We start from the raw sequence: 27,520 nt of genomic DNA on the forward strand, positions 1-27,520 counted from the left end.
TTTGTGCACTTCACACAGGCGTGAACCCAGTGGCATTTTCACCTCTTTTATTATACACAAAACATGAGCACAAAGTTCTACTGCGGGGGCTGACCACGTCCACGACCGAATCCACCTCTCTGCAACAGCAAAAGGAGAGTGTTAGAAATCACAGTGCCAAGTAATGACAGCAAAAACAAACATCATCAAAGCTCTCTGATGGCACAGGTTAGCCAGGTGAGCGCCACCAACATCAACCCATTCCAGCCAGCTCTGTGGATGACATCTAAAATACTGTTATTTTTGAAGTATAAAACCATGGATCAAAGAGCTCAGCTTGCACTCAAACTTGTCACTGGCCTCTGTCCCACCACGTCCTTTCCCCACAGCAAGCAAGCTGCCTGTGAAGGGTGAATGTTTCCAGCCCCTTTGACACCCTCAGAATCCCACAGGCAGGACCTTCCAGCCTCTCCCACCAAAGCCTTCAAAAAAAGGAAGCAAAGCTCAAATGTAAACACTCACAAACTGGAATTCCGTGGCTGCTCCAGCACCAGCCTCAGCCTTCTTGTCAGCACCAGCTGCAGAAAGAGAAGCAGTCAGTGCCCACAGAACCCCCTGCCTGGGAGCAAAGCTTTAACCACCCCACAGAACCAAAACTGGGGCTAAACACAGCAAAGCAACAGCTGCAAATGGGCGTGTTTGAGTTACTGAACCAACCCCAGGGAAAACAGCTCAGCCGGACAAAACTCCAGCACACCTCCACTCCACCCTCACATACAGACTCTAAAGCATGCCAAGAGCCTCATCTTCCCCTTTTCTCTCTGAGAGGAGCCCTAGAGCTGGGACAATGGTCCCTGGGAGGGGCACAGGGGGCACACTCACGTGGCACGGCGCTGCGGCGGTACGTGTCCCGGTCAGCCTCGCCCCGCGTCAGCCGCGCCGGGCGCTCGCCCTCCAGACCTGCAACAGAGCACAGCTCAGACCCTGCTCTGCCAGGGCTCAGACACAGCCTCCTGCAGCCCACGGGGCAGAACAGCACCGGCTCTGACAGCAGCGCTGCGCCTGGGGCAGCTCGGGGGAATGCACCTAAGGAGAACGGTGATTTACTAAAGGGAACTTCACTTGAAGGGTGAAATCTGCTCAAGTGTCCCAGCTTGTGGCAGGGTGGAAGTTAAATAATGTGAGAAGTGGGTTTAGAGCATCATCTCAACGGTCTTCTGGTGATCAATCTAGGGCTGAATGTTATTGTTGGTAAAAATCCCAGAAATACTGGGAATCTGCCATGGCTGACAGGCCTGTGCACAGCTGAGTCCCAAACTGCAGGATGGAATTCTCACCCCAACCTGTAACAGCCACACTGTCAGTACCCCAAATCCCCCCACAGAACAGGTTCAGGACAGTAAAAGCAGGTTATTTGTGGGATCTCAGATTAAAACCAGACAAAACTGCTGCAGGAACACCCAGCTGTGGTGGGACCACCTCGTCTCAGGGGCTGGGATGTGTCCCTGGAGCCCAGGCTGGGGTCTGCCCACCCAGACAAGACCCGTCTGTACCTGGCACACCCCAGTGCCCTCCTGCACATCCACATGCATTGGTTTGGCCATAAAAAACACAGTTCTTGCAATAATTCTTTTACTCCACCACCTCTGTGTCTCCCAGACTGCTGCTGCCTCAAGCAGGTCATCCATAACAAAAAAGAGTACCAAGTGCAATCCTTCCAAAAATCCCTGCCCAGATGGAGCTGAGGAGGCTTCCAGCAGCAGGACAACCCTGTGACACCACACACAGCTCCTCCTGCACAAACCCCAGCCAGAGGCTGCCATCCTCCCTCCCTCCCTCCCAGCAGGGATGCAGCTCCCTTAAGCTCACTGGATAAACACAGCATCTAAAGAACAGATCTTGGAACATCCAAGCAACTCAGAGATCAAAGAAAGCAGCAAATTCCCAGTTTTTCTGCAATTCCTTCCTTTGAAGCAGGTGATGCTCCTGTTTTGTTTGGCTCAGACACAAATTACAGCAGCTGGAGGTGAACTGCCAGCATGCCCTGGCCTCAGAAGCAAAAAAGCACAACCCATGTGATCCTCCGGAGCTGGAGCACATCTGGCTGCACCCCTGCACCTGGGGGTGTGACAGCCCACCGAGGGAAAATCAGAGCTGCAAGTCCAACACAGAGAATCACAGAGCAGCTGGGGCTCACCTGCAATCACCCAGACCAACTCCAGGCAGGGCCACTCAGAGCAGGGGACACAAGAATGTGTCCAGGTGGGTCTGGAGAGGGAGACCCCACACCCTCCCTGGGCAGCTGTTCCAGTGCTCTCCCACCCACGTGGAGAGTTCTTCCTCATGTTGAGGTGGAACTTGCTGTATTTTATTTCTGGCCACTGCTCCTTGCCCTGCCATGGGGCACCAGTGAGCAGAGTCTGGCAGCATCCCCTGGACATTTCTGTGGGTATTTGTGTCCTCTCCTCCATCCTAACCAGGCCCAGCTCCCTCAGTCTCTCCTCACAGAGATGCTCCAAACCCCTCAGCATCTTTGTGGGCTCTGCTGCTCCCCCAGCAGGAGTTTGCTGTTACCTTGAACAACAAGCCCTGTCCCAGAAGAAGCACATTCAGCGTCCCAGAGTGGGGACACCCAACACGGGTGACACCCTGGCCACAGGTGATGCCAGGTGTGGCTCACCAGCCCTGGACAGCACCTCCTCCACACTCCCACCTCCCAGGTGTGCTCCCAGCAATCCCAGTCCCTGGGGGTGACCTGTTCCCACTCAGAGCAGGACACTGCGTGTCCCAGCTCTCCCCACCCACAGATCTGGCAGTGCCCTGGCTGCCCAGCCCCCCGTGCCCCCCTGTGCCCCCCTGAGCTGACCTTTGGGCCGGGGCCGGCCGGTCTCGGGGCGGCTGCGGCGCAGCGTGGCCGGGACGATCTCGGGGGGCAGGTGCAGGTAATCCCGCAGGTACTGGATGCCCTCGTTGGTCAGGTACCAGTAGAAGTGTCTCCAGGCAAACTGCTCCTTCACGTAGCCCCGGGACTTGAGGGACTGCGGGGACAGCCCCCAGTTACTCCCAGTGAATGCCAGCCCCTCACACACAGCGGGGTCAGCAGGGACAGGGGACAGGGACAGGGGACAGGGACGATTGTCATGCAGGCAGCACCATCCCAGGGACCCCCACTCCCCTGTCTCCCCCCCTTCTCTGAGCACAGGCTTTCCACCAGAACAGGCACAGTCGCACCACACAGCTGTTTTCTCACTCAAAGATGTCCATTTCCCCTAAACCCACACGGGTTCACTCTCCGGACAATCCCTGCTCCGTGCCCCCCCGTGCCCTCCCACCTGCATGGCTTTCATGACGTGCAGGTTGGGCACGTTCTTGTCCACCAGCTCGGGGTGCTTGGGCATGTGCACGTCCTTCTTGGCCACCATCACGCCCTCCTTGAACAGCAGCTCATAGATGGCGATTCGGTTCTTCTTGGGCATCAACATCTGCACGGGGCACAGCAAGCGGGGCTCGGTGACATTCGGGCACCAACAGCTGCACCGGGGACAGCGATCCCGGTGCCCCCCGAGCTGCGCTTCCCGGGAGGGAAAACCGAGGAGCACTCTCAGCTTTGGCTCCTTAAATCATCCCGCGGGCTCGGGCAGCCCCGCCACGGATGCTGTTGGTGCTGCCGGTAAGTCAAACCGAACGCGGGAACCGGGAGCTGTGAGAGCCTCTCGCCCCTCCGGGAACCGGAACCGATCCCGGCAGCGCCCCCAGCACGGGAAATCGGCTACGGGCGGTGCTCCCAGACCAGCCGGGCCCGGGGCTCTCCGTGCTCGGCATGACTGACCCCCCGCGGATCACGGACCACCCCCGAGGCACCGCACGGGCCGGGAGGCCCCGGTGCCAGCGCTGGACATCCCGTACCGCCCCGCGGCCCGGCGCCCCCAATCCCTCCCTCCCCGCACGGCCGGCCTGGAGCCCCGATCACGGAGATGCCCCACAGGGGGGCCCAGGCCCCGGGATGGCGGCGATGCGCGGCCGATGGCCCGAGCGCGGCCTCACCGTGGCGGCGGCGGCGGGGCCCGACCGGAAAAGACTGCGCGTGCGCCGGACCGCCGCTTCCGCCGTGCCAAGGCCCCCGGCGGCGGGGATGGCCACGGCACTGCCTGTGCAGAGCGCAGGCCCCCTCCCGCCTGGGAACGGGCGGCCCGCTGCGGTGCCTGATGGGGACAGCGGGCGACACCCGCTCCCTCCCCACCCGTGTCACCTCCCGCCGTGACATCCCCACATGTCCCCAGCCGTGACATCCCCGTGTCACCCCAGCCGTGCCATCCCCACATGTCCCCAGCTCTGACATCCCTGCCCTATCCCCGTGTCAACCCCAGCCGTGACATCTCCGTGTCACCCCAGCCGTGACATCCCCACATGTCCCCAGCCGTGCCATCCCCGCACATCCCCAGCCGTGCCATCCCCGCACATCCCCAGCCGTGCCCAGTGTCCCTCGGAGCGGGGCTGTGACGCCCTGCCCGGGATCCCGGAGAGCCGCGGTTGCCCCGATCCCCGAGCGGGGCTCTCGTTCCCGAAGGGTTTCTCTGCAGCCGTGTCCCCTGGGTCCGTTCTGTCCCGCCCGGTTTGGGGGTTCGAACCCCCGGGAGCGAACGGAGCGGCTCCGGGGGAGGGGGACACGTCCTGAATGAACGCGGCGGGCACCGGGCACCCCGGAGCAGGGCCGGGGGCAGCAGGAGGGGCGGGGGGACGCCCGGTGCCCCGGTGCCCATCGCCGTCCCCTCGGCGGGCGCAGGGACCCCCGGTGCCCCGGTGCCCATCGCCGTCCCCGCGGCGGGAGCGCTGTCACCTTGCACGGCCGAGGAGCCGCCGCGCCGGGCCGGGGATTGGTCGGCTAAAAATGCCGCCCTAATCTCCGAGCTGATCTTTACCCCCTCCCTCCGCCCCATCTGCCGCGACCTGCCCGCGATGCGCAGCGCCGGCCCCGGGAGAGGCTCCGCCGCTGTCCCCGCGGCCCCGAGGTACGGCCGGCGGGGCGGGCGGGGGGCGCGGGGCTGTCCCGGGGGGCGCAGGGGTGCCGGGCACCGGGGCGCTGTCACAGCGCTGTCCCCGCCGCTGTTTGAGCCGGCTCCGCGCCCGACCCGGTGTAAGTGATTCCCAGCTCGTGCCGGACCGTGCCGGGCGGGGAACGGGAGGGACCGAGGGATGCGCCGTGAGCCGCCCGGTGCCATCCCGAGCCTTTGCTGCCGTGTCACCCCCTTCTTTCTTCCTCCATGGACGGAGCTGGGGCGAAGCTCCGCGGGGTGACCCCAAGGATGCTGCGGCAATTGCGGCACCGGCCCGGCCCGTCCCGCGGGGCAGGAGCTGTCCCGGCTGCCCGGACACGCTGCGGGCGCTGGCGCTGGCGCTGTCCGTGCCTGTGCTGCAGCAGATCGCAGCTCCCGCACCTCCCGCCTCGGAAATGGCAAAGCGAGCGCTTTGCTAAACGGATTAGAGCTCTCCCGGCAGCCTCCCCGGCTGCTCCCGCATCCCCCGGCCCCCGCGTCGCCTTCCCCGGGCAAACCGCAGCCCTAAGCCAAGCAGAGATCAGGCACTGCGGCTCCCTGACTCCAAAACCCCGAGGGTCCTTTCCCCTCCCGGGGTTTTGTGCTCCCTTTGCAGGAGCACAGAGGAATTCACCCGGCAGCGGCTCGGCCGGAGCTGGAGCTGCTGCCCTGCCCCGGGGTCCCCCTGGTCTGTGCCCCCCTGGCCGCTTTCTCTCCCTCCTCTCCCTCCTCTTCCTCCTCCCGTGGTGTGCGGCCGCCGGAGGGGCTGCGGCAGGACGGCAGCGGGGTTGAACCGTACGAGGATTGAGGGAAATGAGCCCAGGCACCGGCAGGGACCGACGGTGACGTGCACAAGGGAAGGGACATCAGCAAAGCGTGTCAGCCCCGACCGGGGCCACGTCCTGAGCCCGGAGCCCGGGCTGGGCTCTGTGTGGGATCCCCTCGCTGGGAATGCCCCGTGCCAGCCGTGCTGTTCCCTGCCCGGGCACGGGGATGGAGCCTGGCACGGCTCTGCCCGGGCACAGACTTTGTCCCGGGGGTGCCAACCTGGCCGGAGTTTGTGCAACACCTCGAAGGCAAACTCCGGACCTGCGGAGCTCCCGCGGATGCTCCTGGAGGAGGAGGAGGAGGAGGAGAGGCCGCATGCAGCCCGCAGCTCGCAGCGGCGGCCGGGCAGTGTCCGTCTGTCCCCGGCGTGGCACAGCAGGCGGGGCCGGGGGCAGCGAGCCCCAGCAGCGCTGTGCCCCGGGGGAATGTGCGGGCTCCTGGGCAGCTGCCCGCAGCAAACCCCACGCTGCTTCCCAGGAAAAATGGAGCCTTTATGTGCCTGCCCCAGCCCCTTTCCCGGAAGGGCTCGGAGGATGCCCCGGCCGGCCGCGGGCAGACAAGAAGGGAATTGTTTCGGTGCGATTTGGGTTTCTGGGAGCACCTGCCCCGCGCGGGGCCCTCCACAATGGCTGCCTGTCTGCCGCAGAGCCGCCAATTATCCTCCGCGGCTAATTAGAGATGCAAAGTAGCGCTCGCATTCTCCCAGCTCCCCGGAGGGCTCCTGGGACCGGCGGCGCATCCGCATCTTCCCCGGGCATGGGGCGAGCGTGGGGCACCGGCCCCATCCGGCCCCAAACCGCAGCTGCTGCTCTGCCCTGCCCTGGCAAGAGGCTCTGGAGGGCAGGAATGGGCTCGGGATCCTCCGTGCCCTCTGCCCCCATCCACACCGGCCTTCCCTGGAGGGCCCGTGGGCTCTCCCATAAACAGTGAGCCCCATAACTCGGGGATCTATCGGGGTTTAGGGAACGCGCTTCCCCGCCTTGCTGGGGCTGGCTGTGCTCAAACCCCCCCGTTCGTGCGAGGGCCGGCGCTCCTGCCTGGCTGATGGGCAGGCGGCTGATCCCTGGTGGCATCTCTTCATTCCTGCCCGCTCAGCCTCGCCGGGATCACGGTGTGGGCTCATGTGCTCTGACTCCTCCGCTCGCGCTCACGGAGCTGTAATTCCAGAGAGGCGAGTGGCCCCATAAATCAGGGCTTATTTCCTGCCAATACCGTCTGCTGCTTCCCACAAGGAAACTCATTTAGAGGAGGAGAAGTGACTTACCACTGCAAACAGTAAACGGTGGGATGGTGAGAGCCGGGGAAAAGTTTGTCGTGACCGAGTTTTTGGTGAAGGAACTGAGGAGGCAGAGCTCCCACCTGCTCCCTGCGTGGAGCAGCCCAAGCTGCAGGGAAGGAGACTGGAGCTGGTGCCACCTGCACAGCCCACAGAGCTGGTGGCAATGGCTCTTTGCACTGGGGAACCTCCCCAAGTCATTGAGGTCCCCCTGCCACCATCCTGGAGAGCGTTTGTCACCTCATGTTTAATGCCAAGGACATTTTCCCCTCAGGAAAGGCGGCAGCTGGGACATCCCAGTGGTGACCCTGTGCTGAGAACTGCCAACTCACAGCTTGAAAGGACCATGAGCAGAGACATTCAGCACCCTCTGGTTCCTCACCCTGAAACACCAGCAGGCAGAGATCCCCTGCTCCTGAAGGAACCACCATCATCCCACTCCTGTTTGGGGCCGGGGACATTGAACCCCCGGGGTCTCGGGGTGTGAAACCAGATCCCCTGCTCCTGAAGGAACCACCATCATCCCACTCCTGTTTGGGATTAGGGACATTGAACGGCCGGGCTCTCAGGCTGTGAAGCCAGATCCCCTGCTCCTGAAGGAACCACCATCATCCCACTCCTGTTTGGGATTAGGGACATTGAACCCCCGGGCTCTCAGGCTGTGAATCCTTCCTGGGGACACTCTGTTGGCCATGAGCTGTGCTGGCTCGGGTGGCACGGGAGCCGGAAGGCAGGCGGGCTGGAGAGCCCCACCGAGCTTCATTAGGCAGTCCGAGGCGCTCGTCGGGGGAAAGCTGAGCCGGCGTCGGAGGCCGGCAGAGCCCCCCGGGACCGGGTCGCATTCTCCGGGCAACCCGATCCCGGCGGCAGCGGCCCCGGCAGCCTCATTACTGCGGCTTCTGCAGCGGCTTCGGTTACTCGCCTGGACGCTCTCGTCTCCTGCTGGCTTTTAATTTCCCTGACATCCCCCGCTCGCGGGGGGATGCAGGCGCAGTGTCGGGGAGCCTGTCATCACCCCCACCCGCATCCTGCCTGCCTCCCGACGCTTCCAGCCCCCTCTGCCCCCGGGAATGCCATCCTGTCACGAGCCCGGTGACCCCGAGCATGAGCCCCGGGGCTTGCGAGGAGGCAGATGGGCAGATGGCAGCGAGGGGGAGCTGCCCTGCTCCCCTCCAAGGAGCCTTGGGGTGTGCAGCACCCTCGTCCCCATCCCCAGCCCTGCCGGGGGGAAAAGACTGTTCCCGATTCCCTTGCCAGCCTGTTCCCAGCTGGCACATTTGGCAAGGAGGCGGCACCGGCTGCCTCTCCGAAGGCGTTTTGGGGTGTTTGTTCCCGCAAAAGCTGTGGCTCAGCCCCAAAACCCCCCTGCATCCGCGGGGGTGACAGAGAGGCCGGGGCAGCAGCGGAGGGAGGGCATGGCTCTGTCCCGTCCCGTGCAGGAGGGACAGCGACCCCGGGGTAGCAGGACAGGAACCCCGGGGGGGGGGTCCCCAAAGAGCGCCCCCGCCTCATGGCCCGGGGAAAACGAGTCCGATTAGGCCCTAGCGGAGCCCGGGGCCCGACCCCGCCGTGGCTCTGCCGTGGGGGCTGTGCCCCCGGGCCGCGGCCCCGCGGTGGGGCGGCCCCGGTGGGTGCCCTGGGCGGGGGTCTGGGGCCGGGGCTCCTGCGGGGGCTGGCGGCAGTGTGGAACTCGGGGTGGGCGCGGACGCAGGGATGGGGGGGGTCCGTTCCCCCCCCGATGATTTTCGCAGCAGCGGCTCCATCCCGGTTGCCATGGCAACGGGCGGCTCGGGCAGGCGCGTGCCCGCGGCCGTGCGCGCCGCCGCTGCCCGGCGGGAGCGGAGCGAGCGGAGCGGAGCGAGCGGAGCCCCGGCCCCGGCCTCGGGCCCCCGGCCCCCCGGCCCCGGCAGGTGAGCGCGGCCCCCGCGGGGACAGCCGGGCGCGCTGCGGCGGCGACGAGAGGGACTCCCAGTGCCTTGCGGGCATGGGTGCGGGATGCCCGGGTCCCTCGCCGGGATGGGGTGGGGGATGCCCGGGTCCCTTGCGGGGGTGGGGGGATGGCGGGGGGCTTGCCGTGCAAGGTCCGGGCAGTAAGGCATGGCTTTGCAGCCCCCGGCAGCACACAGCGTCCCCTGATCCCTTCTGCAAGCCAGGGAGGTTGGGGGGGGATATGACCTTCACCCCCTCCGTGTGTCCAGTGGGGTGCTGGGGACAGGGACACCCCCTCTGCAATGCTGCCGCACTCCCGGGCTTGTGCCTCAGTTTCCCCATCTGCAAATAACGGGGTGAACTTGTGCTGTCCCTGTCATTGCTGTCCCCCTGCCCAAATAAACAAACACCTTACCCATCACTGACCCCCCTCCTTTCAGCTTGTCCCCCCAGCTTCTCCCTTGCTGCCCCCCCATCTCCCCACTTTCCCATCCCCTCTGGCTCCAGGTCAGCTTCCCCACCACAGACAGCTGAAATTCCACTGTCCCTCCACCTGCCCTGCCCCCAGCAGCCCCGTTTGCCTCCTGTCACCGCCAGCCCCGGGTCCATCCCCCGAGGCTCAGGGGACAGGACCCCCGTGGCAGCGCGTGACGCTCCGTGTCCCCTCCCTGCTGCGGGGGGATGGCACCGCCGTATCCTCCTCCATCCCCGTTTGCCACTTCTGCCTTTAATTGCCAACCTCATCTTTGGATTTCTGCCTGAAGCCGGCTCCCGGGACTGCACAAATCCCTGCTCGCTGTCCGAGCAGCCTTGTTTACCACGCAGGATGAGGCAGAGCCGTAGAGCTGGGCAGCCAGAGCAGCCCCCAGCTGAGGCTGAGCCCCCTGTCCCTTCCCCAGGCCTGAGCACATGCAGGGTGTTGGCAATCCTGCTGCTGCTGCCCCTCCAGGGATCCCCATCCGCGCTCCCCATCCGCATTCCCGGCACATCCTCTGTCCCTGAGCTGGGCTGCAGCCTCCCCTGGAGAGACACTTGCGTTATCTGCAAACGCCAAGCAAGCTTCCCAAAATTTTTACACGAGGCTCCTAAAATCCCCGGAAGATTAATGGGTGCCCTGAGCAGGGAGGTTTTGGGAGCTCAGGGGGAAGGGGAAGCTCTCTGCAGAGCTCACGTGAGCTGTGAAGCCGATCCCTGCCAGGGCTTGGAGCAAACGCATCTCCCCTGGCTACTGCAACCTGGCAGCACCTGGCCCCCGGCAGCTCCCGTCTGTGCACAGGACACGGGGCTCCTGCTGCTGCTCCTGGCTCACTGAACCTCCTCTCTGCTTTGGGGGAGCCCACAAGCCCTGACCCTGCAGGGTCCAGCAGGCCTCAGATCCCCCATCAGTGCAGATGACCCTGATGGAAGCAAGGAGGCTGCCACAGGCACATCCCACCCAGGATTCCTGGGAAAAGTGGCTCCCAGGAGTTTCCCAGCATTACCAACGTGTCCCCTCCATGGTCCTGCTGCCCTTGCAGCCACCTCATGCCCTGCTGGGTCCTGGGCAGCCTCATGGTGCTGCTCTGGCTGAAATCCCGTAGGGAATCACCCACTGTTCTGGGTTTGGCTCTTTGCCCAAGGGCTCCAGCCCTGCTCATGGTGCAGCCAAAGGGGCTTTGCCAGGGAATGCAGGAGGGACCCTACACCAGCCTGCTGCCATGGGGACAGCACCCTGGAAGGGCCCAGGCTCACGCCCTGCCTGGCACTGGGCTTGGTCTGATGACGAGGGGGCAGGATGGGTGCTGAGGCTGCTCAGCCCCGGGCACTGCTGATGCAGAGCTGCCAGCGTGAATCAGCAGCACCCACTTAACCCTTTCCTCACAGGGTCCCCGTGGGCTCTGGAGGGGGCCGTGCTTCAGCCACACCACAGCCAAACCTCTGCACACCCCCTGGCCCCCTGAGCTCTGACCCCTGCCAGCCCCAGGAGCCCCACGGGACACACAGAGCAGCCCTGGGGTGGGAATCCCACAGCCTCTCAGCTGGGTCACACTGAGCAGCAAACCAGGCACAGCTCCTGCAGCTGCAAAGCCTCTTGTGACACACGTCAGTGTCACGGGTTCTGCCTGGGACCTGCTGCTGTGCCTTGGCCACTTCAGCCCCCAAAGGTGGCCACCTCACCCTCCATGTGCTGCCACCTCAAGCCCTGTGTGTGGCCGCAGTGAGAGCAGAACATGGGCACTGGTACCCAAGGTGGATGCAGCACAGCAGCTCCAGCATCTCCCATCGTGGGAGAGGCTGCTGCCAGGCTCCTCTGGACCTCCTTGGCTGAATCCATTTGTCTTTGCCACCAATGGCCACAGTGGTGCGTCATGGTGGCAGTGGCTCTGCACCCCAAAATGGACCCTCAAGCAGCCCCGTGCCGAGGGAGAGCAAATGACCTTTCCTGTGGCCAAAAGCCTGAGGCCCAGCCCACTTGCTTGGGTTCCCACAGACCAGTGCAGCTCCCAGTGTGGCTTCCTCCCCGCCCTGGATGCTCCTGGCAGCAGAGGAACCTGGCCCAGAGGCTCTGCAGCCATTCCTGCCCTTGGTCCCCACCAGGCTCAGCCAAGGTGCCCAGGGGCAGGAGTGTGACATCCCCATGCCCTGATCTTGGCTGCAGGAGAGATGCTGGCTCTGGGACAACAAACACACCTGGAGAGAGCGACCTGGGGACAGGGGACAGCAGGACTGGTCTGTCCCACCTCGCTGGGGACAGGGCTCTTCCAGCCAGGGCTCTGCCATGGGGGTGCAGGCAGCTGCCCGTGCCGTGCCCGCGGTGTCAGCGGCACCAGCCTCTGCATTGCAGCAGCCTCCAGCCTGCGCGGGGCCACGGCCACAGCCCGGCCCCCACAGAGGGCAGAGACCCCCCTGCAGCAGCAGGAGCTGCCTGGAGGGTGAGGAGAGCTGTGTCAGTGCCCGGCACTGAGTGTGCTGACAGCAGAGACGCAGCGGGGCCGCTTCTGCAGGAGCAGCAGCCCGAGGGCACGTGGAGCAGGAGCTGGGACAAACTCCGCTGTCACTTGATGCCAAACGCTCTGTGGCTTCTCCCTGGCAGCTCCGTGGAGGCGAGGGGCTGCAGCACAGCCCCCCAGGCCCGGGGTACCCAGGCAGCAGCGCCTGGCTGGGGCTGGCAGCTCTCCACGCCGCAGCTCGGCCGCCGGCTCTGCAGGCGCCAGGCATCACCGCCGGCCGCCCTGATGCGAGGTGATGGGCTGTGCTGGCAGGGCCGGGGGCTGGCAGGGCTGGCAGGGGGCTGGCACATGTGGCACGGGCAGCCCAGGCGGCCTGGCACGGTGGGCGGTCTCACGTGCAAGGATGGTCGTGCGTGGGGCACAGGCGGGAGCGTGGCGCCGAGGCAGCAGCGTTGGCTGGGAAGTGATGCAGAGCCAAAAATAACCCCCAGGCTGCGGCTCGGACCAGGTAGTGGCTCGGAGAGGGAGCTGCAGCAGCCATGTCTGCAGTGCCCCCTGGCATGAGCGGCTCGCTGGGGCAGCAGGGGCTGGCACTGTGCCCGTGGGTCCTGGGGTACACCCAGCCATGGGTGTGCTCCCTCCCTGCCGTCCCCATCCCAGCCCTGGCATGCTGGAGCTGTCACCCTGAGGGTGCCCTTGCCATGCCATGCCATGCAGCAAAACCCAGGGCACAACACCCTGTGCCTGCAGCTTTCAGGGGGGATGATGCACGCGGCACCTGCAGGGTCCCTTGGGGCTGTGCCACCACTGCAGGTGCACTGGGGCAGCCTGCTGGGGTGGGGACGGTGGTGGCAGCGCTGTGGGTGCCAGGCAGCAGTAGTGTTGGCGCTCTGGGTGCCAGGCAGTGGCGGTGGTGCTGCCGTGGGTGCCAGGCACAGTGCTCCTGTGGGTGCCAGGCAGGGACAGTGGCCATGCCATGGGTGCTGGGAGGAGTGGTGGCAGTGCTGTGGGTGCCAGGCAGTGGCAGTGCTGTGGGTGCCAGGCAGTGGCGGTGGCCGTGCTGTGGGTGCTAGGAGGAGTGGTGGCAGCGCTGTGGGTGCCAGGCAGTGGCGGTGGCGGTGCCGTGGGTGCCAGGCAGGCGCGGGCACTGCGTGCTGCCAGCTGCGGGGGACCCTGCTGTCCCCCACCCATCTGCGTCTCGGCGGCGGAGCGAGGGACAGTCACGCGTTTATTTTTAACCGTCTGGGGAGGGTGGAGGGGATTGGTGCCTCCCTGGTTATATCACTAAATCCCTGCCGGGCCCTGTTACTTCCAGCACAGCGAGCCCTGCGCTGTGCTCCAGTAACTGTTTCAGGTCCCCGTGCTCCTGGGGCCGTGCCCTGCCCCGGCCTGGGGACACCTCAGGGCCAGCTGTGCGCACAGCTGGAGAGCGTGGGCACTCACCAGTGCTCCCCACGGGACCCTGTGCTTCCAGCTGTGCCCTGCCACCCCACCACAGGGCAGAGCACAGGCCTTCCTCAGCCCATCCCACCTCCCCGAGGAAGGGATGGTGTGTGATGTTCACGGCCACATCCCTCTCAGCCCTTTTAGGGACAGAGCAGGAGGAAATCTGAGCTGTCCATGGCCATCTTGTCCCCATCCCGGTGGCAGATGCCATGCAGGATAGGCTCAGTGCTTTCCTGTGGAAACACTGTCCAAATCCAGGTCAGGATGGGGATGATGAGGAGAACACTTATGAAACGGCCACCACAGTCCCTGCCCTGTCCCCATGCAGTGCCACCCCCGGCCACTGACCCCCTCCCAGCTCTCAGGGGTTAAGCCACGCTGCGGGGCCACGTGGTGCTCTGGGGATGCCGTTTGTCTGAAGATCAGGACGGATTAGGGTGGAATAGCAGGACGAGAATTTCTTGGGCGGCGCATCCCCTGACCCTGCCATGGCCCCTTGCCCAGCAGCTCCCAGTGCTGAGCACGGCTCTGCCCAGTGAGTGCCCACCGTGCTGCTCCCCGTGATTCCCTCCCACCACCGCTGGCTCTGAGGGTGTTTGGATGGCACCAAGTGGGTGGTGGGCACTGGAAGAGCCTGTAGGTCCAGAGCTGGAGTGGGCACTGTCCCCCGTACCCGGATTGTCCCACAGAGCTGTTGGCAGCAGGAATGGGGGTCCCCTGCACCTCCTGTGACTCCCCTCTCCTGTCCCCTCAGTGCATGAGGCTGGTGTTTGCCCAGGAAAGCCCCAGCGCCTGCGGGAGCCATGTCGGGTTCCTATGACGAGTCGGCATCGGCCGCCGAGGAGACAACCGACAGCTTCTGGGAGGTGAGTGAGTCCGGGCCATCCTCTCCTCCCACAGACCCCACCGCCACTGTCACTGCACCCCACGGTGTCCCCTGGGCTGGGGGCTGACCTCCCTCCTCTGCCTGAGAGCATCCCTGTTGTGGTGGCTCTGCCCAAGGTCTCAATCTTGGCTGTCCCTGAGTGACAGAGGGGTTGGAGGGAGCTGGATTTGAGCAGCTCCAACCCAAAGCTCCATTCTTGCACCCCCAAACTGCCAACTGGTGCTTCCCCTGTAGCCACCCCAGGGCAGCTGGGGCTGAGCCAGGCGGGGTGGCCGCAGCCCCCACAGCTGCCTGTCCCCGTGGCCATGCCAGGTGGGGAACTACAAGCGCACGGTGAAGCGGATCGACGATGGGCACCGGCTCTGCAATGACCTCATGAACTGCGTGCACGAGCGGGCCAAGATCGAGAAGTCCTACGCCCAGCAGCTCACCGACTGGTCCAAGAGGTGGAGGCAGCTCATCGAGAAAGGTACCACGGCTTCCCCACAGCAGGCTTTCCCCAGGACACGTGGGTGTGCAATCACAGCTTCCCCTGGCAGAAAAGGAGGGGGTGAGGGCAGTGGGGTGACCCCCAGGTGTCCCCTTGGCCCGCAGGTCCCCAGTATGGCAGCCTGGAGAAGGCGTGGGCCGCGATCATGACGGAGGCGGACAAGGTGAGCGAGCTGCACCAGGAGGTGAAGAACAGCCTCCTGAACGACGACTTCGAGAAGGTCAAGAACTGGCAGAAGGACGCCTACCACAAGCAGATCATGGGGGGCTTCAAGGAGGCCAAGGAGGCTGAGGATGGCTTCCGGAAAGCCCAGAAGCCCTGGGCCAAGAAGCTCAAGGAGGTGAGAGAAGCACAGAGTATCCTGGGGAAACCCTGTGTCCCCAGTCCAGGCTGGGAGAGACACGTGGGACCTCCCCACAGTTAGAGGGGTTGGCAGGGCGCTGTGACTGCTGCTCTGATGTCCCTTCTGTGTCCTCCCCACAGCTGGAGACAGCCAAGAAAGCCTATCACCTGGCGTGCAAGGAGGAGAAGCTGGCCATGACCCGTGAAGCCAACAGCAAGGCGGATCAGTCCAACACTCCTGAGCAGCAGAAGAAGCTCCAAGACAAAGTGGAAAAGTGCAAGCAAGACGTGCAAAAGGTGTGAAGCACTGCCCTGTGCTGGATGCATGGGGCATTGGGCAAGAGAAACCAGTGGAGATGGCCACCACATTGCTTTCTCCACCATCAGTTCCCATTTTCCCATCCCTGTGTCCCTGGAGGATAAGGACTTGCAGGCAGCCCTCAGGGGAGTGTGAGCTGGGCAGGGATTTACTCCACTTTTGGGGGCTGATTCCACCCACTGAGGCTCCTGGCTCAATCTGGGCTCCCCAGCTCTGGTGACCCCAAACCAGACCTCTCAGCACCTTGAAACAGCCTCTGAGGTGCTCGAGGTACTACCAGGGTCCCTCCTGTGTCTTTGCAGACTCAGGAGAAGTACGAGAAGGTGCTGGATGAGCTGAACAAGTGCACCCCACAGTACATCGAGAGCATGGAGCAGGTCTTCGAGCAGTGCCAGCAGTTCGAGGAGAAGAGGCTCAACTTCCTCAAGGAGATGCTGCTGGACATCAAGAGGCACCTGAACCTGGCCGAGAGCAGCAGGTAGGGGCAGCAGATTCTGGCCATGCTGGTCACCAAGAGGTGCCAGAGTGGCAGGAGGCTGTGCAGGAGCCTGTCACCCCCTGGTGGCTTGGAGGACCCACAGTCTGTCCCCAGGTGACACAGCCTGGGCCTGTCCCTGTCCCACACTGTCCCCAGGGCCCCACCTGACCCACAGCCCCTCAAACACGTCTCTCCCCACAGCTACGCCAACGTGTACCGGGAGCTGGAGCAGACCATCCGCATGTCGGACGCGCAGGAGGACCTGCGGTGGTTCCGCAGCACCAGCGGCCCCGGCATGCCCATGAACTGGCCCCAGTTTGAGGTGAGGCCGGGCGCCCTGCCTGGGTGCTGGCAGCCCTGCAGGGCAGCCGGGCGCTCAGGGCTTGGTCACTCTGTGCTTGCAGGAGTGGAACCCGGACCTGACGCACACGATAACGCGGAAGGAGAAGCAGAAGAAGGGCGAGGGGGTGGCCCTGACCAACGCCAGCGGCGCGGGTGACACGGGGGCTCAGGCGGGCGAGCGCGGGAGGTGAGAGACGGCGTGAAGGGGAGAGGAGAGGCACAGCCTGTGAGGGGCACAGACTGTGAGGGGCACAGACTGTGGGGGGCACAGCTTGTGAGGGGCACAGAGTGTGAGGGGCACAGAGTATGAGGGGCACAGCCTGTGAGGGGCACAGCCTGTGAGGGGCATGGCCTGTGAGGGGCACGGCCTGTGAGGGCACAGACTGAGAGGCACAGAGTATGAGGGGCACAGCCTGTGAGGGGCACAGCCTGTGAGGGGCACAGACTGTGAGGGGCACGGCCGGTGAGGGGCACAGCCGGTGAATGGCATGGCCTGTGAGGGCACAGACTGAGAGGCACAGAGTATGAGGGGCACAGCCTGTGAGGGGCACACCTGTGAGAGGCACAGACTGTGAGGGGCACAGCCTGTGAGGGGCACGGCCTGTGAGGGGCATGGCCTGTGAGGGCACAGACTGAGAGGCACAGAGTATGAGGGGCACAGCCTGTGAGGGGCACGGCCTGTGAGGGGCACGGCCTGTGAGGGCACAGACTGAGAGGCACAGAGTATGAGGGGCACAGCATGTGAGGGGCATAGACTGTGAGGGGCACACCTGTGAGGGGCACGGCTGGTGAGGGGCACAGCCGGTGAATGGCATGGCCTGTGAGGGGCATGGCCTGTGAGGGCACAGACTGAGAGGCACAGAGTATGAGGGGCACAGCCTGTGAGGGGCACGGCCTGTGAGGGGCACGGCCTGTGAGGGGCACAGCCTGTGAGGGGCACGGCCTGTGAGGGACACGGCCAGTGAGGGACACGGCCAGTGAGGGGCACGGCCTGTGAGGGACACGGCCAGTGAGGGACACGGCCAGTGAGGGGCACGGCCTGTGCCTGTACAAGCACTGGGGATGCGGGATGTCCCCAGTGACAGCCACCCCTCTCTCTCCTCTCCTCTCCCTCCCAGCGTGAGCAGCCATGACCGCGGGCAGACCTACAGCGCCGAGTGGTCCGATGACGAGGGCAGCAACTCCTTCAACACCAGCGAGGCCAACGGCGGCGCCAACCCCTTCGACGAGGAGTCGGCGGGGAAGGGCGTGAGGGTGCGGGCTCTGTACGACTACGACGGGCAGGAGCAGGATGAGCTCAGCTTCAAAGCAGGTACGATCCCTTGCCAGTGCCAGGTGGGATGGGGCTTGTCTGCTGGAGCTGTGGGGGTGAAATCCCTCCCATAATTTGTGAGTTGGCCCAGCCCTTCAAAGAGTTGAGATGTCAGAAAAGGGAAGGCAGAAGCTGAGCCCAAAGGGAGAAGGGACAGGAGCAATGGGAAGGGGCAGGGCACGTGAGGGCTCATGAGTCACCCCTTGCCTTTCTATCCTACAAACTGGTGTGCCCAGGATGAGTCCTGCAAACCCCCAGCAGCTCCATCCCAGGGAGAAAAAGGGGGTGGGAGATTTTCCAGCACCTGCAATGAGCTCTTCCACCTTCCTCTCCAGGTGATGAACTAACCAAACTCGGTGAGGAAGACGAGCAGGGGTGGTGCAAAGGGCGCTTGGACAACGGGCAGCTGGGGCTGTACCCCGCCAACTATGTGGAGGCAATTTAAGTCTTGTGGTGTGCTCCTCGTCACCGTCAGCAGATAAATCCACCCTCCGTTGTCTCCATCTCTCCACCAGCCAACCAGCCATTCTGCCGTCTGGTCCTTCACTCCTCACCCTTAGAGATTCAGACATATTTTCCGACCAAGCTTTTATTTTTTTAAGAGTTGTCTCCGAAGAGTATTTTGCATAGTCGCTTTCTTCTAAGATAACGTGAAGCGAAAGATGACGTTGTCCGTTCGTCTACGTTAGTTGAATTAATATTTTTTTTTTTCTGAGCGAAAAGCCGATACCTCAAGATCTTAAAGCCCAACCAGTGAGAGCTCCTGACTGGTTGGTTTTTAAAGATACTGAAATCATGAGCCGCCTTCTGATTGGCTGGAACTGTTCCGAAACGCACGGCACCGAAGCTCCTGGGACCAACCAAATTCATCCCAGAAAACCAAGAGGGATTGGAGTCTGACTCCGTTGGGTTTTTGTTTTTTTTTTGGTGTTTCCATGCTCTCCCCAGTTCATCCTACCGCCCCGAGGAAGGGGGTGAATGCCCCCTTCAGCCCCGTGGCCATCCTTGAGATGCCCAGGTGAGGTGGGACCAGCCCCACCATGGAGCTTGCTGGCATCTCCTCGGCTTCCTCCTCCTCCTCGCTGCTGGGCTGTCAGCACACCGGAGCAGGCGGAGGCTCCCGAGCCGATGCCCGGTCTGTGCTGCCTGCAGGGAGCAGCATCGCCCTTCGGGTGGGCAGGAATCCAACGCACGCCAGATCCAGGTGAGATGGCCCTAAAATCCAGCGCTGTCCGGAGAAGGACCCACCAGGGCCCGGTGCTGCTGCGAGCAGCTTCATGCCCAGCCTGGGATAGCGAGGACTGCCTTGGGCACTGCTGGGGACGATCCCCATCCTCCCCTTCCTGAAGCGAGGCAGGAGCAGAGCAGGGACGGGGGATGAGCATCGTCCGGCCTTGCAGGAGCTGCAGCCCGGGAGGAGGGCTCAGGATACAGCCCAGGCAGAGCAGCTGCCCCGCAAAGACGGCTGAAATCAAGGCACGCCAAGGCAGGGGAGTGGCCGCAGGCTCTGCCCTTTGCTTGTCCCCACCGAGCTCTACCCCTCCTCCCCTGGGCTCTGTCCCCAACGCCGCAGCTCTCACCCCCTGCCTCGGGAGCGTTTGCCATCCCCAGCTCTTCCCTACAGATCATCTCTCATTTCTTTCCATACCATCACCCTTAGCAGCATCAATGCCATGGGCTTCCCGCACGCTCCTCCTGCTCCTTTCCTGCCCCCTCCGTTGGTTCGTGAATTTTTTGGCCCCAGGGATCCCGTGTTCTCGTGGATGCAGGGGAAGCACCGTGTGCTGGGCACGGTGGGCGGGAGCCATCCAGCCCCTGCCAGGTACCGGAAAAAAAACCCACAAAGTCAGAAAAGACCCAACCAACCACCTGTCTCAGCAATGCACCCCGGTTTTTGTACATTGATTGTGTAATTTAAGAAGTATATATATAATATATATATCTCTCGTGATTGTATTTCCGTGGATACAACAACAAAAAGCAGCAAGAGAAAATAACCGAGCTCTGTCAGCGTCCTTGGCTCTGGGGTCTCCTTTGCTCTGCGTCTGTCCCACCCCTGGGGGGGTGGCTGAGGTGGTTGTGGACCTCCAGGTGGTGACAGCCCCTCCCCAAGGTGTTGGGTGCAGCAGGATGGGGATGCATTGCTGGGGGGACAAGGGGAGCAGCCGCTGCCTTTGGGGACTCCTGTGCCACTGCAGGACAGAGCCTTGGGACACCCACGGAGGGGCTCAAGGTGATGCAGATTTGGGGCTGTTCCAAGCCCCAGCCCTGACCCAGCGCTCTCCTGAGCCTGTGAAAGCAGGGGGATGTCACCTGCTGCCCTCCCTCACCCTGCCAGGGTGGGGGCACGCAGGATTTGGGGCACCACTGGCACCCCCAGCCCGTCCTCACAGTGCCCCCGCACCGTCTGCCGTCAGGTGCCCACAGCAAATCACAAGAAAGAGTTTGCTTCTTTTTTTCCCTCCCATTTTTTTGTTTTTCCACTCCCTTTTCCAAAGGCAGCTTTTGTCCCTCCCCTGCTCCTTACTGCCCTCCATCCCTCCTGCCAGGATGGGAGCAGCACGGAGCAAGAACAGAAAGGAAAGGCAGTAGCTGGCAGCGGCGGATTTTTGAAGGAAAAAAAAAAATCAAGAGACCAAGAATCAGGTGTTTTTTCCTTTTAAGCTCCTGTAGAACATCCCTGGAAGCCCAGGCCACCCTCAGCATTTGAACCTAAATCACAACTCATCACCAGCCAAAACAGAAAAGCAAATAACCAAATAAAAAAAAAAAGCCTATAATATAAAAGATCAACATTGCCAGGTAACTCTGACTCTGGTGCAATGAGCAGGTGAAGCAATTCCCAGCTCTCTGCCCCTGTCCAGCCTGGACGGATCACACTCTGCATCTATTGTCCAGAGGGAAATGGCAAAGCTGCCATCTCCATTTCCCCAAACTCCAGAATCAGGCAGTCCAAGTAAAACCCAAATCAAAGGAAGAGCTTTGAGCCAGGGCACAGAACCTGGGGGCTTAGGAGGGCTCTGGTGGCCCCGTGCACGAGGATGGGGCCATGGATACAGAACTCCCATTTGCAGCCCCAAGTCTCCGTGAAGAGGAGCAGCTGAGCATGTCCTGGAGTGAACAGCAAAGGGGGGATGCACCTGTCCCGAGGGGTGCCCAAAGTTCCAATGGCACAGCTCCATGGCAGGCAGCACCCTTGGCAGGTGCCAGGCTGCTCCCACAGGGATTGGGGCAGGAGCCCACCATGAGCAGCAGTGGATGTCCCTGTCCCTGTGGGTGTCCCTGTGGGTGTCCCTGTGGGTGCCATTGTCTCAGCTCATGCCCCAGGCTTTTCCTCCCTGAACAATGGCTGGGTGAAGCCACCTACAGCCACAACTGGGGAGGGAGAAGAGGAGAGGGGACAAGCCCAGGCACGGTGCCCACCCTTCCCGTGGGGGACAAGGGCTCTCTGCACGGTCCTTGCCCCGCACCAGGGCCTGCTGGAGGTCAGGGGGTCCCTGTGTCCGGTGCCAGCAGGTCCTGGCAGGGGGAGCCTCGCTCGGTCCTGCTGCTCTCCGTGGCCGGGGCAGAGGGAGCAGCCAAGGTTCCCCGTTCCTGCCGCCGCTCACACCGGGTGCACGAACTGGTAGACGAGGCGCTGGGAGATGTCGGGCTTGCGGATGATCCCTTTCTTGTAGTACTGCCGGATGGAGCGGCTCAGCTTGTCGTAGTTCATGGCCGGGCGGTTCTTGCGGATGCCCCACAGCCGCGCCACCTGCGCCGAGTCCTCGATCTTGAAGATGCCTGGCAGGGGAGCGGGGCACGGGGGGTTACAGCATCTCCTGCCCCGCCTCATCCCCCAGCGCCCTCCCCGGGGCCTCTGCAGCGCATTGCCCACCTTTGTCCTTGTTGAGCCAGCGGATGAAGCGGCCGTAGTTGTGCGGCTTCAGCAGCAGCTCCTTGAGGAACTGCCACAGGTGGATGGGTTGGCCGGCACAGGACGAGTCCACCTCGCTGTCGGCCCAGCCGGTGTCACCTCCTGCCATGGAGAGGAGGGAAGGGATCGTGCGTCACCCCAGGGAGCTGCTCGAGTCCTCATCAGGGAGCCCTGCTCCCAGCCAGACTCAGCCCGGCTCTGGGTATGGAAAATTTGCTTTCCTCTCCCCATCTTGGAGCAGGGAGAGCAGCTCAGTGCTGTCCCTGTGCAGGCCGCAGGGGTGCAGGGCTGTGGGACAGGGCCAGGGAGGGGATGGAGCCGTTTCCCCTTCGCTGGGTTTTGCAGAGAGCCCTGGGGCTGCTCTGGGGCAGAGGGAATGAACCGCCCAGATCCCATAGCTCCGGGTAATTGCAATTAAGCAGGGAGGGACCCCCAGGCACCCCGGACCTGCCCAAAGCAGAACTCACCGCAGTATCTGACATCTCCGGGGGCAGCCTTCTCCTTCATCCAGGCGGCTGGAAGGGAGGAGAGGGGCATCAGGGGGGCACCTCCCGCGGCACAGCCTCGCCCACCCTCCCCGGCTCCCTCCCGGCACCCACCGGACTTCCAGATGTCGAGGTGGGCGTGCAGGATGTCGCCGCAGGCGGGGGAGCGCTGGCAGAACTGCTCCTCGGACATGGCACACAGGTCCTTTCCCGACAGCTCCTGGAAGGACTTCCCGATCTGCGGCAGCCGGTACTGGTGCTCCGTCCACAGGATCCACTTCTGCACATTGCCGGGGCTCCAGTCCATGGGGTCTGGGGGCCGAGGGGGGCGAGTGTGGCCAGGGAGCCGAGCCCTCCTCCCCTGTGGGGCAGCCACACTCCCCTAGGCCCCCACAGGCAGCTGCAGCCCCCCAGGGACCATCCTCTCCTTCCTCTCCATGCTCTCCATCCTCTCCATCCTCTCCATCCTCTCCATCCTCTCCATCCCCTCCATCCTCTCCATCCTCTCCTTCCTCTCCATCCTCTCCATCCTCTCCATCCTCTCCATCCTCTCCTCCCCTGTGGGGCAGCCACACTCCCCTAGACCCCCACAGGCAGCTGCAGCCCCCTGGGAACCATCCTCTCCTTCCTCTCCATCCTCTCCATGCTCTCCATGCTCTCCATCCTCTCCATCCCCTCCATCCTCTCCATCCTCTCCATCCTCTCCATCCTCTCCTTCCTCTCCATCCTCTCCTTCCTCTCCTTCCTCTCCTTCCTCTCCATCCTCTCCATCCTCTCCATCCTCTCCATGCTCTCCATCCTCTCCATCCTCTCCTTCCTCTCCATCCTCTCCATCCTCTCCATCCTCTCCATCCTCTCCATCCCCTCCATCCTCTCCATCCTCTCCATCCTCTCCATCCTCTCCATCCTCTCCTTCCTCTCCATCCTCTCCATCCTCTCCATCCTCTCCATCCTCTCCATCCTCTCCTCCCCTGTGGGGCAGCCACACTCCCCTAGACCCCCACAGGCAGCTGCAGCCCCCCGGGAACCATCCTCTCCATCCTCTCCATCCTCTCCATCCTCTCCATCCTCTCCATCCTCTCCATGCTCTCCATGCTCTCCATGTTCTCCATCCTCTCCATCCTCTCCATGCTCTCCTTCCTCTCCATCCTCTCCATCCCCTCCATCCTCTCCATCCTCTCCTTCCTCTCCATCCTCTCCATGCTCTCCTTCCTCTCCATCCTCTCCATGCTCTCCATCCTCTCCATCCTCTCCTTCCTCTCCTTCCTCTCCATCCTCTCCATCCTCTCCATGCTCTCCATCCCCTCCATCCTCTCCATCCTCTCCATCCACTCCTTCCTCTCCATCCTCTCCATCCACTCCTTCCTCTCCATCCTCTCCATCCTCTCCATCCTCTCCATGCTCTCCATCCTCTCCTTCCTCTCCATCCCCTCCATCCTCTCCATCCTCTCCTCCCCTGTGGGGCAGCCACACTCCCCTAGGCCCCCACAAGCAGCTGCAGCCCCCCAAACTCAGCGAGGCTTTGTCTCCCACAGCCGCACACCCATCCCTGCCCCGGGGACACGCACCTGCGGCGATGTTGAGCAGCTTGCAGGCTGTCTCGATGTCCTTGAGCACCTCGCCCACCACCATGCTCTGCACCTGCTCCAGCGAGTGCTCCTCCAGGTGCAGGCTGTCCTGCAGGTCCCCCTCGGTGCCCAGCCCCAGCCCCTGGCTGTCGATGATGGGACACTGCTCCGGCTCCTTCCTCGCCTCGTCCCGCCCGCCCTGCCCGCTGCTCGGGGCCGGCTCCCCGGTGCCCTTGGCGGCCCAGGCCGCGTCCTCCGGGTACAGCATGTCGAAGTAGTGCAGGCAGAAGGCTGGCAGGGGCTGCTCGGGGGTCCCGGGGGGGCTGGGGCTCTCGGGGCACCCCCAGCGCCGGGGTTCGGGGTCCCGGGGGGGCGGCAGCAGCGCGGGGTCCGGCCAGGAGAGGCGGCCGGGGGGCAGAGCGGGCAGCCCGGGGCTGGCACTGCCCATCCCTCTGCTCAGCGCCGGCTCCGAACCTGCCCGGGGATGAGAGAGGGGCAGAGCTGAGCCCGGCACCGCTGCTGCCTTAAGCCCCGCAGCCAGGCACAAAGGGACGGACTAAGCCTGTTAGAGGGGAAAAACCCGGCAAAGAGCCCCACTGTGCCCGGCAGCCTGCGGGGGACCAGCCACGGCTGGGGGGGCTGGCCCCGGGCTGGGACAGCGGCAGCAGGCAGCAGGGAGAGGGAGCTCAGGAGATGAGCAGGGTCTGACCCCTGCTTTGGCTCTGGGTGTTTAGGGTCTGGGTATTTGGGGTCTGGGTATTTGGGGTCTGGGTATTTAGGGTCTGGGTGTTTAGGGTCTGGATGTTTAGGGTCTGGGTGTTTAGGATCTGGGTGTTTAGGATCTGGGTGTTTAGGGTTTCCCCGGGGGCTGCACCCCAGGCTGGCAGCAGCTCAGTCCCAGGTGGAGCCGAGGGGTGGAAGGCACTGTGGGACTCCCTCAGGACAGCCCTGGGGTGACAATGGATGCTTGAGCTGCAGGGAGAGGTTTCTGAGGGTGGAAATCATCCTCTGCTGCTTCCACCTGAGGCACAGCAGCCCCCAGACCCAAATCCCTGGGAGGGACCCAGCCCAGCACCCGGCCCTTGGTCGCTGTTATCAACCCCCAGATGAGAACTTTCCTTGTAAGACAGGACAATTGCAATAACCTTCACTCTCTAGCAAGAAAAACCACCCCAAATCAGCCTGGGAGTCCTGGAGGCCATGGAGGAGAGGATGAACCTGCTGAATTTCCATGGCAACACCAAGGAGTGGCTCCATCCATGGAGAAACCTCCCCAAAAACCATCCTGAGGCTTTGGGAAGGGGAGGCCCCTGCCAGGGAGGAGCTGCTGATGGGCATGGCCAGGGCACTGCCCAGCTCCTCCACCTTCAGCACCGCATTTTACAAGGAGAAGAAGAAGAACCATCCCAAATTGGTGGTTTAAGAGCAGAAAAAGGAGCTTTATCTATGGAGCTGGCACTGGGAAAGGAGTGTGCAAAGTTTGAAAGCCCTCAGGACACCAGGCAGCCCTGAAGGGGAACAGGAGGCAGTGGCCAGGGAAAGGGGGGGCCCTGTGCTCCAAACCCCAGCTGAGGGGGAAAAGGTTGAAAAGAAATGAGAGGAAAAGATCCCAGAGGGTTCCTCCAGCAAGCACGGGGTGGTCAGTGGAGGAGGGACCGTGGGGACCCAGCCCTGTGTCCCATGCTCAGGGGGGAGATAATGCAGCTCCTGAGGGTTCAGCGCTCCCAGGAATATGGGTTTGAAGTTCTGCATTGCCTGCACTTGGGGCAAGCTCATCACTTCATCCTTGGAATAGCCCAAAGAGCTCAGAAAAACCCGTAGAAGAGCCAGGGACACCTAAACAGCCTCAGCCCATGGGGACCTGGGAGGCATTGTGGGTTTAGGAGCTGGAGCCCACAACCCTGAGTGGTTTTGGTGGCACTGCAGCAAGGAGGAGGAGGGAGAAGAGGGAACCCAAACCCTCTTCTGGTCTGGGGCTGCCCCCACCATCCCCAAACAGTTTCCCTGAGAGATGGTGTCTGCTTCCAAACCTCTCCTTGATTTGCTGGGGATTAAAAGAAGAGCTTTAGGAGATCAGCCCTAAATCCAGCCTCACGCTGCTCCCGGCACAAAAGGAAACTGGTAACAGCTTGTGCAGCTCCTGCTGCTGCTCAGTGCCGGCCGTGGGGGTGTCCGGGAGGGGACAGGTGCCTCATTCCCAACGCCTCTGGGATGTTCTGAGGGCACGGTTCATCCTCACCCGTGGGGGAGCAGGGCTGTGGAACCACCCTCAGGAACACCACAGGATGGACAACCCCATCTTCACCCTCATCCTGTTCTCCCCGTCCCAGCAGGGAGCAGAGGGACCCAATTCCCGGGGAAGTGTCCCCAAAAGGCTGAGCTGTGCCCCACCAAGGGCGCTGTCCTCCCAGGGCGGGGGCCGCTGTTTGACTTTCTCCGGCTGTGGCTCGCAGGCGGCCGGGCTGGGTGGGACCTGTTTGCCCTGAGAAGCCGCTTCAGGTGCCCTTTTCCCGCCTCTTCCCCTTCCCCTTTTTGCATTTCCCTGGAAAAGGAGAGCTGGAGGGGCAGCCCCAGGTTCAGGGGCACACATGGCACCAAAACCCTGCCCGAGCTGAGCCAGGCTGAGCCGGTCATTGCATCAGCCCTGGCAGCTCCCTGGCTGCTGCTGCAGGGAATTCTGCCTGGGATGGGGAGCTGGGGCTGGGATGGGGCTCCTGCACTCCCAGGGCACGGAGCCAGCCCGAGCCCGGGGCTGTGGGTGGTTCTGGCTCACGGCTCAGCCCCACACAGGCCCCACAGCCGAGGGGGACAACGATGGGGACAAGGACCCCCGTGCCACCCCCAGCTCTCCTGGCAAGTGCAGCCCACCGTGGCTCAGGGTGGAAGGCTGGGATGGGCCTTTGAGAGCGAGAGGAAAAAAAAGACCAGAAAATAAATTCACCCACCCCCCCCCCCCCCCACCCCCGGAACAATGGGTCCGTTAATTAAACTCCAATCAGCGGTGGAACAGGTTGTGCCGGAGCGCTGTGGGACCGGCACGGTGGCCCCGCCGCGGGAGGGGCGCTGCCCGCAGAGCCCGGGATGGATCCCAAACCCCCGGGCACTTCCGAAAGCCTTTCCCAGGCACGGGGAGAGGGAGCTGGGCCAGCTCCAGGGTCACCTCCAGCCGCAGGTGGGGACAGGGATGGGCTGTGCTGCCCCAGGAGGAGCTGGGGATGTGCGGGACCCTGAGCTGTCCCAGGGCAGCCTGGATGAAGCAGGAAAAGAGCAAAGCCAGGGCTGCAGCAGGCACCCAGGTGGGTGCTCAGAGGCTGCTGACAACTTGGGATCCTGCCAGCATGTCCCATGCCAGCCCCAGAGTGACAGCTGTGCCACGTCCTGCTGCCAAACCCTGCGCCACGCACCCTCCTTATCTCTGGGTGGAGGAAGGAGGATTGGCCAGAACCTCCCCACAGCCAGAGCAGGGAGTGGGGACAGCCCTGGGGGGCTGGGGAGGTGACAGAGCAGGGGCTGGGGAGGTGACAGCCCAGGGGCTGTGTGGTGACAGGGCTGGGGCCAGGACAAGCCCCAGGCTCACTCTGATGTACCCCTGGGGGGATGCAGCCCATCCTGGGGGCCTGGACTCTCAGCTCCAGCAGCACCGAGGTGCCCTGGCTCCTCCTGCCATTACCTGCATGGCTGCTGGCACGGGGACCAGGTGTCCCCAGAGGTCCCCACGCCCCGGGTCAGGCTGCCCTCTCCATCAGCACAGGAGGCAAACAGCAGTGACAGGGACAGGCAGCACCCGCCAGTGACCCTGGCAAAGCCTGGTGCTCGCCGTGCCCCCGGTGAGCAGCAGAGCTTGGTGTTCCCCATCTGGGGCCAGGGAGCCCCTGTTTACAGCAGCACCTTCCCCCCCGTGCTCCCGGCCCCGGAGAGCTCCGCTATTGTGGGCATTTGGCACCCGCACGGTGTTTGTGTT

At 63.3% G+C, this 27,520-nt stretch overlaps 3 protein-coding genes across 3 annotated transcripts; 1 reads left to right on the plus strand and 2 right to left on the minus strand.

The window, feature by feature from the left end:
* Positions 1–33: 33 nt before the first annotated feature.
* Positions 34–4,105, minus strand: RPS10 (ribosomal protein S10). Its single transcript, XM_058039617.1, has 6 exons — positions 4,024–4,105; positions 3,312–3,461; positions 2,846–3,017; positions 862–939; positions 502–557; positions 34–119 (listed from the first exon to the last, which is right to left on the minus strand). The coding sequence occupies exons 2-6, from the start codon at positions 3,459–3,461 to the stop codon at positions 78–80; spliced, it is 498 nt and encodes a 165-aa protein (XP_057895600.1). The 5' UTR covers positions 4,024–4,105; the 3' UTR covers positions 34–77.
* A 783-nt stretch (positions 4,106–4,888) lies between these two features.
* PACSIN1 (protein kinase C and casein kinase substrate in neurons 1) lies at positions 4,889–19,605 on the plus strand. Its single transcript, XM_058039763.1, has 10 exons — positions 4,889–4,988; positions 14,176–14,287; positions 14,620–14,776; positions 14,902–15,137; positions 15,281–15,436; positions 15,761–15,936; positions 16,138–16,258; positions 16,341–16,465; positions 17,397–17,590; positions 17,926–19,605. The coding sequence occupies exons 2-10, from the start codon at positions 14,225–14,227 to the stop codon at positions 18,033–18,035; spliced, it is 1,338 nt and encodes a 445-aa protein (XP_057895746.1). The 5' UTR covers positions 4,889–4,988; positions 14,176–14,224; the 3' UTR covers positions 18,036–19,605.
* Positions 19,606–21,194: 1,589 nt separating this feature from the next.
* SPDEF (SAM pointed domain containing ETS transcription factor) lies at positions 21,195–24,007 on the minus strand. The gene is made up of 5 exons (XM_058039926.1): positions 23,560–24,007; positions 22,106–22,303; positions 21,974–22,021; positions 21,468–21,608; positions 21,195–21,373 (listed from the first exon to the last, which is right to left on the minus strand). Exons 1-5 carry the CDS (start codon positions 24,005–24,007, stop codon positions 21,195–21,197), a joined length of 1,014 nt encoding a protein of 337 aa, XP_057895909.1.
* Positions 24,008–27,520: the final 3,513 nt, after the last annotated feature.

This window comes from Melospiza georgiana, chromosome 23 (assembly GCF_028018845.1).
Source record: "Melospiza georgiana isolate bMelGeo1 chromosome 23, bMelGeo1.pri, whole genome shotgun sequence".
NCBI classification, from domain to species: Eukaryota; Metazoa; Chordata; class Aves; order Passeriformes; family Passerellidae; genus Melospiza; species Melospiza georgiana.

Bases quoted from the DNA above. Each gene is read 5' to 3' on its own strand.
- RPS10 (XM_058039617.1), bottom strand. From the start codon at position 3,461: ATGTTGATGCCCAAGAAGAACCGAATCGCCATCTATGAGCTGCTGTTC. The intron at 3,018-3,311 runs GTGGGAGGGCAC...CTGTCCCCGCAG, and splicing joins ACGTCATGAAAGCCATGCAG to TCCCTCAAGTCCCGGGGCTA. The intron at 120-501 runs GTGAGTGTTTAC...TTGCTGTTGCAG, and splicing joins CAGCCACGGAATTCCAGTTT to AGAGGTGGATTCGGTCGTGG.
- PACSIN1 (XM_058039763.1), top strand. From the start codon at position 14,225: ATGTCGGGTTCCTATGACGAGTCGGCATCGGCCGCCGAGGAGACAACC. The intron at 14,288-14,619 runs GTGAGTGAGTCC...TGGCCATGCCAG, and splicing joins CAACCGACAGCTTCTGGGAG to GTGGGGAACTACAAGCGCAC. The intron at 14,777-14,901 runs GTACCACGGCTT...CTTGGCCCGCAG, and splicing joins GAGGCAGCTCATCGAGAAAG to GTCCCCAGTATGGCAGCCTG.
- SPDEF (XM_058039926.1), bottom strand. From the start codon at position 24,007: ATGGGCAGTGCCAGCCCCGGGCTGCCCGCTCTGCCCCCCGGCCGCCTC. The intron at 21,609-21,973 runs GTGAGTTCTGCT...TCTCCATGGCAG, and splicing joins CGGAGATGTCAGATACTGCG to GAGGTGACACCGGCTGGGCC. The intron at 21,374-21,467 runs GTGGGCAATGCG...CTCCCCTGCCAG, and splicing joins CTGGCTCAACAAGGACAAAG to GCATCTTCAAGATCGAGGAC.